At 57.5% G+C, this 11,372-nt stretch overlaps 1 protein-coding gene across 2 annotated transcripts in view; it reads right to left on the bottom strand.

Annotated features, from left to right (window-relative positions):
• Nucleotides 1-5,278: 5,278 nt before the first annotated feature.
• The window catches only part of ASPHD2 (aspartate beta-hydroxylase domain containing 2), a 32,538-nt gene continuing 26,444 nt past the window's right edge, over nucleotides 5,279-11,372 (bottom strand). For both annotated transcript variants that reach the window (XM_061385212.1, XM_061385211.1), the window contains exons 3-4: nucleotides 7,583-7,696; nucleotides 5,279-7,070 (exon numbers count right to left, since the gene is read on the bottom strand). In XM_061385212.1, coding sequence (XP_061241196.1) covers nucleotides 6,961-7,070; nucleotides 7,583-7,696 — 224 coding nt within the window. In that variant the 3' untranslated portion in view covers nucleotides 5,279-6,960. The remainder of the gene's footprint in view (nucleotides 7,071-7,582; nucleotides 7,697-11,372) is intronic.

The following is an 11,372-nucleotide window of genomic DNA, read 5'->3' as shown; positions in this document are numbered from 1 at the left end:
TTGCCCTACCCGATCCAGCCAGGCTAGGGAGGAAGGGCGTGTCAGCGTGGTCTGTGTGCGAGGGTCGGGGCGGACAGCACCAGCTTCAGCGAGGCTGCACTACATACCAGGCCCACAGCCCCCTTTTCCGTCACCCCTCTGGCGTCCCTCCTGCCCCCGGCTGGCCTAAGACGGTGAGCTTCCCGAATGAAGGAGGGCTGTAGCTGAAGCTAGGGAAATGCACGTTGTCCCACTTCTCTGCCCGACTGTCGGAGGAAAACCCCTTTCGAGACCTGGGCGAGCCTCTGCAGGCACCTTCCTGTGACTGACGGACACAGAACCCATTTTCTTCCTGTCCTGTGGTATTTCTAAGCAGCCAGACTTGCCACCGATGCTCTAGAGTTGTGAGATCTGCAAGTCTTGAGGTTGGCGAAAATATGACCTGTTACGTGTTGACGCAGGGACAGAACTCGGAGCCCCCGAGCCTGTGTTCATATCCCCTGACCTCAGTAGCTCGACTGAGTGCCTGGGTTCGAGGACACTTCCACACGAGATCTGCTTCACAAGGCAGCCTCCCGCCTATTCTGGGCCCTTCCCTAGGTGTCAGGCTACTGGCAGATCATCATCTTTGCTTTGTTTCCAGAAACCTCTTACCACCTCATTTCTTCAGGCTACTATTGTGCTGAAAACACGTAAGATGCAGAATCCTGGTTCCGAGAGTCTGCGCTCAAGGCAGCCCAGTGCCTCCCTCTGAGTGGAGTCTCCACGTCACAGGAAGAGCGTGAGGTCCGCACAGCAAAGTGTGGGAGTAAGCCAACAGGGATTTGCCCGGTGGTCCAGTGGGTTAAGAATCTGCCTTGCAGTGAGGGGTACACAGGTTTGATCCCTGGTTGGGGAGCTAAGACCCCCGCAGAGGAACTGAGCCCCTGCGGCACGTGACTCCTGAGCCTGCAAGCCACAGCGCGAGTCCACGCACAACAACCAGAGATCTCACAGGCCGCAGCTAAGACCTGATGCAGCCGAGGAAGTATTTCAGAAAGTCCGGAATTTCTCTGCTACAATTTCAGGACCTGACTCTCGCCCTTGAGTGAGGGCTAGACGGAGTGCTTCGTTTTTAATGACCAGAGTGCGGCTGTGACTTCTGAGGGTAGGTCACAAAACATCGCAGCTGCCACTTCTCTCTGTCCACCTGTTGTGGGGAGATGTCCCCGGGGTGGGGTCTCCTGCACGTGGCCGTGTGAAGTGAGCCTCTTGGAGGCAGGTTGCCCAGTCCCAGTGGCCTCCACCAGACAACAGCAGGCCCTGCCTGTCGTCATCTGATTCAGCCCTACGAGAAACAGCCAGAACCATGAAGCCAAGCCACTTCAGAATCCCTAGCCCTCAGGAAGCATGGGGGATGAAAAATGTGTGTTGTTTTAAGCCGCTCTTGGGGTCATTCATCACAGCAGTAGATGGTGCGTATGTGTGCGAGCCTACATTTCATCCGCCCACCAGGCTCCTTACCGGCTTGGACCGTCTGGCCAAATGCCGGACAGTCTCAGTCCCAGATCCCAGCCCTGCCCTTCCCACCTAGAAGACCTACGCCGCACAACGAGGGAGGAAATGGAGCACTCCCCCACTTCCTGCTCGTTCCTGCTGGAGCACACCCGCACCTCGAAAGTGGCCGAGGCGCTGGGCAAAGGAGAGCCTTGAAGCAGGGCAGTGACTTTGATTTTCTCCTCACTGGAAACGTCCCTGGCTCCCGGATAGGTGAGAAGCACGGCAGGAGTGGAAACCTCACGCTGCCGGAGGCTGTGGACAGACGACGGAGGGAAACGGGCAGATTCAAGGATGACCTAGATCCCCCCTCTGCCTGCACTTGGGGCAGGTAGGATGCGCCTGCTGTGTGCGGGGCGTGGTCTCCAGAGGGGAGAAGCCCCAAATGCCCTCGAGCCTCGCGCAACGCTAGCGTCCGTTCACCAACCGCTGCCGCCGCCGCCCCCCCCCCCCCCCCCCCCACGCCCGCCCGCCACACACACACCTGCACGCCCCGCACTCCTTCACTGCGGACCTGTCCTGGGAAAAAAGCAGCAGGAGGGGAAGCCCCTGTCCCCGACCCTGGGAGGGGGCAGGGTGTTAGGGCTACACTTGTCACCCTGGCTCAGAAAACAAGCCACGTTGGATCTTTTCTCAACACGGTCACTCAATCTGGGGAGCTTAAGGTGAAGATTCTCAGGGCTTCGCAGCTAAAGGACACTTCCTCTCTGTTTATTTTAAATGTCTGAACCACCTGGAACCCAGCTGCAGCTCTCCGGGGAACAAAACCCAGAGAGTCTTTTGAATCCTGTCAAGAGCCAAGAAGAGGCATTTCACGACTGCAGAGTGTGCTTGGGTCAGCTGAGTGCCAGCCCTCCCCTCTCCTCCCTGGGCCGAGTGCTCCGAGGGAGGGCATGGGGCAGGGGAGGGTGAACCTGGCCCTCTCTCGATTCCGTCTCCTCCACGTGCTCGGAATTGGTCCCTACTCTCGACTGGCCCCAATCGGTTCCTGCGGCAGGAGGTGCACGCGGTTTTGGAGTCAATAGACTAGGGTTCAAATATGGTTCTAGGACTTCGTGCTTCGGCAAATGGTTAATGTAATTCTCTGAACCTCAGCGTCTTCTTTTAAATGGAGAGGAGAGGCGATATATGTGAAAGCGTGTCGTGTCGTGGGCCTTCAGAAAGTTGGGCTCGGTGTGTGTCCTGAGAAGGCAAATGCTCTCCCCAGCGGGGTACCTCTTTCTGCCGTGGAGAGAGAGGCCTGAATGCACGACAGAGTTCAGAAGCCTGGGGATGCTGAGCCATGAGCACAGACAGCTGGCTTCTACATCTGGCTCATCTGCCAGCGCAACCTCATCCGTGTCCACTGCCCTCGGACCCTACATTTTCCCGTGTTTAGTGTGTAGCTGTCTCAGCTCCCCCTGGCAGGGCTCCAAGTATTACGGGATAATAACACATGTGACAGACTCTCCTAGAAGGCACAGTGCCATCTGTACTCAATGACGAAATGCACTCACCTTGCATCCAGGGTGGCAGGAATGGGCATTATGGGGAAGAGTGGGTGATCTGCAGTTAGGACCACTGTGTGCACCTGGGAAGGAGGCAGAGAGTCCGTCAATCTCTGCGTGTGTTGCCTACTGCCACCCAAAGCTGCTGGAGTATTTTTGCTGCCATCTGTCAGCAGCTCTAAAATACAGGGCCTCATTCTCTCCTGTCCCCGGTGTTAACATCTGGTTAGTAAGATTCAGCGGGGACGAACATGTCATGGGGAGGCGAGGCGGCTGGCAGCAGGGCGTGATAATCCTTAAACACAGCACTCTGCACTGAGCCTTCGCTTATCGTGTTTACATTTTGAAAACACGTAGGGAGCGCTTCCCACCCACCCACAGCTCACCAAGATACTATCTTCCTGAAACTTCACTTTAATCCTAGGCCAGGGAGCATCAGGCACAAAGTGGATCTGGACTTCTGTGGAGCAACAGACAGAAACAACTTGGACGTGAGTTAGCATTTATTGGTTCGTGTGATGGAAAAGTCCAGAGGTAGGGCTGCTTCCAGGCAAAGCTCTATCAGGATTCAGGTATCTCCACAAGATGAGACCTGCTCTCCTCTGTGGGTTTCACTCTCAGATTTTCTTCACTCTGGATTCCCCACTCCCATCCCATCAACAGTTGCCTTTTTCTCAATGGTCCCAGGAAAGAACTGCGGTCCTGTGCCCAGCCCTGACCCAATCCCTGAGGACCTAAGAGTTTGGAAGGCTCTGATTGGTCAGATGTGGGTCATGTGCCCAGCCCTGACCCAATCCCTGAGGACCTGAGTTTGGAAGGCTCTGATTGGTCAGACGTGGGTCATGTGCCCAGCCTTGACCCAATCCTAAGTACCCAGGAATCTGGAAAGCTCTGATTGGTCAGGTATGAGTTATATATGCCCAGTCCTGCAGCTGGGATTGGGTCAAGTCCTGGAAACCCAAGGACTGAGAATGGGAAAGTTAACGCTCTTACAAGAGGCTCCTCAAAGTACCGTTGGAGAAGGGTGTTAGAAACAGTGGCTGTCCCCTACAGAACAAGGTTAGGAGGCCTGAGCCCAGCGTCACAGGGACACAGCTCAGCCCCGACCCTCCAGCTGGCTGGTTTCACAGGCCTCATCATCTCTGCTACTCATGGCAACGACGCTCAGCCCCAGCTACACAGGAGCTTCAGCTCAGAAAATGAGCTGAAACAAAGAACAGGAATGCCTTGGGGGGCGGGGAGGGAAGGTACCAGTGTTTCTCAACAGCCCCCCAGGTGACCATACTGTGTAAAGTCCAAAATCAATGAGTGAGGACTAACCTCCCCCTTTCCCGCCACATGCTGCAGGGCACTCGATGTCACCAAGGAGAGCTCAGAACCCAATTTAGGTGACTTTGGGGGATGATGAGCAGGTGCACAGAAGACCTGGGAGATGACCTTGTCACACTGAGCAACCGCTCTGGCTTAGCCAGCTGGGGCAGGCGGTCTCCGGGTGGAAGGTAGGGCTTCCCATCCGAAGCTGGGCAGGCAGGCCAGCTCCCCTCTCTCATCTTGGGCATCCCCCGCCGCGACGTGTGAATTACTTTAGCAATTGCCAAGTTGGGAACGCACCCTTCAAGGGAGTGAGAAACATCGCGGCCCGGAGCGCCAGGCGCTCTTCCCTCTACTTGCTTGCCATGGCGGCCCAGCCAGCCTTGCTGTGAAGACACCCAGCAGCCGGGCAGCTCCAGGTCACCAGAGCCCTGGTCCCTCTTCTAAGCGGCAAGATTCAAAATGCAGCCGTCGAGGGTCCGGGCCCTGAGGTTAGACACAGGCAACGCGGCGCCACTGGCTGCCTCTACCACTGGCCCGGTGAGTTCACCCTGTTCATCTGTTTCTCCCTAACTGCTCAGAACTGCCGCGGTGGCAGGAAGGGGACCGATGTCGCTGTGTCTCCATTGTGAAGGACAGTGACTGGCCCAAGGGGACACGGGAGCAAGTTCCCGGCATTGAGTCCCGACTCCTCAGTTTTTCTGAGGCAGGGTAGGGTCCTGGTTCTCTGCCTGGGGCTGAAGCCTGCAGTTGCTGAACATTCCATGGGTCCACTCCTTCCCCCACCCCCAGGATCAGAACTACACTTTGCTTCCTTCACTGCATGTGACCACCTTCAGGGGCCCCACCTGTCTCTGTGACATGATCCAGGAACCAAGAGCCTCCAGCTCATACAAGCCCCTCCCGGAGCTTCCGCCCAAGTCACGTCACACCACCTTCACCACATACTACCTTCACCACTTCACTCTGGTTTTCAGCAAGATCTTTTATTTACCTCCTGGTCCCCAGCCACGTTACAGGAGCACAGGCAGCTGGGGACGGGTGTGGGCTGCCGGCTTTGTAGACGGACAGCAGTCAGGATGCAGACAGATCATGCACCTCAGTGACTCTTTGACAAGAAACTGGAGGAGGAGAAGAAAGACTTCGGGTGGGGCAGAAATCTCTGCCCTTTCCTGCATCCTAATCGCTGAAAAAGATGTGTAGAAAGTGTACTCAAATGCAGACACGGTTTCTTCACGCTGGACCCGGACACGGGACAAACTGTGTTCCATGCCGCTCCATGGCTTTATCAGCCCAACTCTGCAATAATACGTTATTCCAAAAACGCTTCTCTCGTGTGGCCGGCGGCGACTCCTTTACACATCGGCTGACATGGGCCATTTCCAGACTTGGTGCCAGAACCCAGCCATGTCCTTCACAGGAGACCAACAAGCCAGGGCTGAGGCTGTGGACTCTTTGGGTCTGCAGGTCGCCCAGCGTCCTCACGAGCACACGCTGGCTTGAGGGGGCCAGGGCCACACCCTTGTGCAGTGACAGGCACAGGCCGACCCCAGTATGATCTCTGAGCCCAGCGTTTGAACGTTTATGTACAGACAGACAAATGGAAAATCACAGGCAGCAGAACTCCAAAGCAAAAAACAGACACGTCCTAGGCGGACCTACGATTCCCAGTTTTGCCAGATAAAGGCTTTTCCAGAACGTCCCTGGAGGAGGGAGGCCTTGCTTGCCCCACCTTGGCGCCCATGGGCCAGCCTGGTGGTCTGAACGCTCAGCGCCGTGGACTCCACACAGCTCAAGCGGGGAACCTCCCGGGCCCGGTTTGGCAGTAGGGCTTCTGTAGGCAGTGAGGTAAGCGAATCACACGTTCAGAGGCTGATCTGAGGGAGCCCCGGCTGGGCTCTCGAAAGAGCAGACGCCAACCCTGGCTCTGTTCAGAAAGCCACGTTTACAGAGAAGCCTCTGGTCCCGCCAGCCCAAGGCTCTTGCCGTGAGCGAACTCACGGGGCTCGGGGTGAGATGAGCGATGGTGGGTTGGCCCTGCCCCTGACCAGGGCCACCCTGCCAATGCCGGAGCCGGCCGGGGCTGGGTGGCGATGCTGGCTGCAGACTGCCCCCTGCCCCGGGGCAGCGGAAGGGCCCCCTGGTGACTGTAACAGCAGTAGAGGCCGTGTTCGCCAGCTCTCTGCTTTGCAGTTTTTTGGTTGTTTTTTTGTGTGTTTTTTTTCCTCTTAAGATGACCACAAGAAGATTTACGTTATTACATTCAGACAAGTAACCGTTTGGCGACTCTACTTCAGAGCACTAACAAGACCAAGTAGCAGCGCGTGTGACACCAGACGACAGGGACACCGGGTCTCGTCGCAGAGCAAAGGAACGCGCTTTTAGGCAGAAAGGAATCGCTGAAGCAAACGATGGGAAGGGAGAAAAAAATCTAAGGAAATACAAGCTGGAAATTCCCTATTGTTCAATAACCAAAGGAAAAAGGGACCCAATGTGATCTTAAAAAACAAAAGTCCCAAATGCGAGCTCTCGGTTGAGGCAGGTTTCTGAGCATGGGGTCCAAACGGGGCCAGGGGGTTGGGCCGCACCCCCGTCTGCCCAGGCAGACCCACTGTCTCTCCTGGTGACTCCAGCGCAACCAACGTCCTCATCGTCCTGGAGCAAAGATGAAATCCAGGGCCTGCCGCTCGGCCGCCGCGACATGTGGGTGCCACAGATCCACCATGAAAACCGCCCGCGGGCCGTCCTCCGCCGGACCTGGGGGAGGGGAGGGGAGGGGAGGGCGGCGAGAGAGCAGAGGGTCAAAGCGCCCTGAGCCAGGACCCCGACGGAGATGGGCCCGCGCGGGCAGCGACCCCTCCTGCCCCCTGGCACAGAGCGCAGGCTTGCCTTCTCTCTGAACAAACCCTAGGAGAGGGCCCCAGAGGGTTCGGAGCAGAGCACAGAGCACGTTTAGGGAAGGAAAGCTACTGCGTGCGCTCCTCCCGTGGCGGACCCACGACATCTGTCCAAGCCCACAGAATGGACGACAGCAAGGGTCAACCTTCTTGTAAACTATGACGCGGCCACCGTTCACAAACGTGCCATGGCCATGCAAAACGTTAAAGGGAAAACACGTGCGGGGAAAGGCCACATCAAGGGGCAAACATTCTGGACTTTCTGCTCAGTTTTTCTGGAAACCAGAAACAACTCTAAAGAGATAAAATTGAAGTATATATAAGCATATATATGTATGTATTTAAAGGCGGCCACAGCAGACAGGCACTCACCTTCATGGAACGCGGTGTGCAGGAAGGAATCATCGAAGAGGAGGCAGCGACCTTCTGCCCAGCACTGGGGCTCCCCTCCCACAACCAGTTCACAGCCGCTTGGAGTTTTCAGACCTGGGGGAGAGGAGACAGGAGAGGATGAAGAGGGGCAGGGCCAGGATGCTGGAAGTCAGGAGGGCAGCCTTTGGGGGGGCACTCTACTTCCGAAGCCCCAGCTTCTCCCCCCTCACCCCTCGGGAGCCCCGATTGGAGGGGGCACGGGGCACAGTTTGCTAGGACAGAGCCAGGCTGTGCACCCAGATCCCCACTGTGTTCCCTAGAAAAGCTTCCTCCTCCCATGGCTTAATCTGCTCTGGGCCAGGGACGCCTCTGATGAAAGCACAGGCCGACCAAGGCTTACACCTCACCTGGAGACTCCTGAAGCCCACCCGGGGGACCCCTAGAGGTCGAGGGAGGTGGGATCAGACCTCCACCTGTGCGAGAGGCAAGGGCTACTCCAGCTGAGAGTAAAGACGCTAAGACCCTCACGGTGCCCCCACCTTGGGGTCCATTGCAAGGCCCGAGCATGGCGTGTTCACATGCCAAGTTTCCCCAGCCTCACTCTGGGGAGCCGGAGACACCCCTAAAGAAACGTCGAGCTTTGAGAGGTAACAGACTGACACCCTCAGAGAGGGAGCCGTTGTGTTCAACACAAGCACGGGGCAGGGGGCTCGGGTATATAACCGCGGACACGGGGTCTGGTTGAAACGCTGCTGTGCGTGCACGTTCACGCCCCCATATTCAGCCCGAGGGTCTAAAGGGCGCCGGGCCCCTGGCACTCTGGTCGCCTAGGCACCCTGTAGCCACCTAACTGATTCAGAAGAGGGTGAGGGGGCCCAACCTGGGAGGCAGCAGGCCCTGCAAGAGGCGCTGGCATGGTGAGGTTCTGTCTCCAGCGTCCCAGCCTGACAATCACTACCCTGGCCAGTCGGCACCCACCACTCTGATTTAATGTCCCCCCGAGGATTTCATGTAGCCCCTGAACCACAAATGGATGGCTCCAGGAAGCATGGATGGAGGCAGAATTGAAATAGAGGCCGTGAGGAGGAGAGGGCAAGACAGAGGACCTGGGGTCAGACAACCACCTTTACGTGCTAGGTGACTTTAAGCAAATCACTCCACCTTTCTGGGCCGTAGCTCTTCATCTGTAAAGAGGGGCCATGGGCATACTTGCCTTCCAGGCTGTGTGACCACTGTCCTTGCTACCAACCACTGAAGACTTACTGCGAGCAGGGGTTTGCATTAAACACACACTTTACAGACATCACTTCACATGCTTTCCAGATGCAGCAACTGAGCCTTAGAGAAGTTCAGTGACCAGCTGGGAGTGCTATTCAGTCCTGCAGGAACTGAAATTCAAACCCCAGTCTGTCTGGCTCCCTGGAACAGGCTGGTCTAACACTAGACCATATGATGAATTGCGAGCTGACACGTCAGTAGCAGTGATGCTAAGTTTGGTTGTCAATTTCCCCGCAGACGGTCAGTTTCAGCTCTCAACAGTACATTCACTGGGTCAGCTGACATAGTCCATTCTGCCTCTGGAACCACCCTCTCCCACTACTGTGACAACTGCTGGGGGGAGGTCAGGGTCGTAAAGGGGTTCAGCCTGCCACTCACTGGCTCCGATGGAGAGCCCCGCGGGCCACATCCTTCCGTGTGTCCCCTCACTGCTTGGTTGGGTGCAAAAGACCTTTAGGAATGGGTGGCTCTCTGCAGGGACAGTCTACCCCAGGGTTTCAGAAAGGAGCTCCCCTCTCTCTGGATAGTGATTCACTACCAGTCCCCACAGTACAACAGAAAGACAGCCTGGCTTGTGCTTCCCAGCCCCAGTTCCCTCTCCTCCGCCTCCCTCCCCTGTTTCCCAGCCTCCCTGCGGCCCACCATCCCCGCCGACTGCCAGAGCCAGCCTGGCTGGCAGGAACAGTCAGCACCCCCACAGACAGAGCATCTGGGTGGCTCCTGGGGACAGACAGGCCCCCACGCTGCCTCGGCGGTCCTGCGTCCCCGGTCTCTCTGGCTCAGGGCTTGCTGCTTCGTCTCCACCACCCACGAATGGAGACGAGAGAGAGGAGAAAGGGCTCTGTCCAGCGAGGCCCTGCCTCAGGAGGCTGGCAGCTGGCCTGCAGGGCGGGCAAGGCAGACACGAGCTGACCCACTTGCATCACCCATCCAGACGGCTAAGAACACCAGCAACACTCACGAAGGGACGAGAGCCTGTCTGGGCTTCCTGACGAGAATGTGGACACGCACGTGTATTTTCCTCTGCCCTTTCCTGCGGGCCGGGCACCTGCCTCCTGGCTAACATCTGCCTAGTTAGTTCCAGAGGCGGTTCCCTGGAGGTCTGTGGTAGTGGCTGGGGACACTGCGGCCCCTACACGCTGCGGGGTGATGGCTGGGCAGCGTGGAGAGGAGTTAAGTGATGCCACGTCTAGTGGAAGCTTGGAGCAGGCTAGGCAAACTTGTGCCAACTGGAGACGCTGGGGCTGCAGTCACACAGAGAAACGACACCCCCAGTCCCCATGAGGACAGAAGGCAGAAAAGGAGGCGGGCGTGTGTGTGCAGTTCCAGGGCACAGTCCTGGAACCGCAGGGGCCTCCCCACGACGGCCAGGTTAACTAGTGGAGGGGTGGCCACCAGCACGCACCAGGCCCTCCCTGCCTCTGACCTCGTTCTCTGGACCCCCCAGTCAACACACAAGGTCACGTGAGTCTCACACGTCCTGTTTCCTTTCTGGGTGGATCATGTAGGCAGGACAGAGAAGAGAAGGAAACAGAGCTACCCAGCCCCGGCACTCGCCCTGGCCACGGCACAGCCCACACCGGTGGGCCGCCTTCCAGCACCGCCTGCTGCCCAGGTGACGCGGGTGACCCAGTTTCTCTAGTGGCAGCGGCACTTGGGGACAGGAATGACAGGTCATAAAGAGGCCCGTGCAGACACGCATTACAAACGCGCGCGTACACGGCACCGATACACAACAGGCGTTAAGACCCAGGGGGCGGATCCTGGGTGCTCTTGCCACCAGCCCTTCCTACTCACGCTGCCCGGAGTTCTGCCTCAGATGCCCTTCCCTACGCATCGCTCTGAAGCTTTCAAAAGACAAGGAGAGCCTTTAAGAAGAACAGCATTGCTCCCTGTGCCCACAGCCTCAATTCCTCAGCTGACGGGGTGGCCCTGTGGTGTGCTCCCACCTCCTGGGCCAAGCTCAGCCCACCAGCGGACTTCCCTGCCCCAGGGGACGGCTCTTCCCTCGCTCCGCCCGAGTGGTCCCGGGGTCCCACAGGGTCAGACCCTTCTCCCCAGAGCAGCCAACCTGCAGCGCCCAGGTCCCCTGTGCTCAGAGCACATCCCAGTGCGTCACACAGACCATACTGACCACGACCATCATTTAAGACGATCATCTCACATCTCTGATTAACCAGAGCCCCCTTTACCTGACTGCCCTCCACCTGCCAAGCACTTAACACACAGGACATACTCCTAACTGTCCAAACAGCCCTCCAGCTGGGTACTACCCCCACTGCTGCTGCTGCTGAAGTCACTTCAGTCGTGTCCGACTCTGTGCGACCCCCGAGACGGCAGCCCACCAGGATGCCCCGTCCCTGGGATTCTCCAAGCAAGAACACTGGAGTGGGTTGCCATTTCCTTCTCCAATGCATGATAGTGAAAAGTGAAAGTGAAGTCGCTCAGTTGTGTCCGACTCTCAGCGACCCCATGGTCTGCAGCCTTCCAGGCTCCTCCATCCATGGGATTT

This window comes from Bos javanicus, chromosome 17 (assembly GCF_032452875.1).
Source record: "Bos javanicus breed banteng chromosome 17, ARS-OSU_banteng_1.0, whole genome shotgun sequence".
NCBI lineage: Eukaryota > Metazoa > Chordata > Mammalia > Artiodactyla > Bovidae > Bos > Bos javanicus.
Note: the sequence above shows the minus strand (reverse complement) of the source record. Positions and strands in the feature narration are given on the sequence as shown.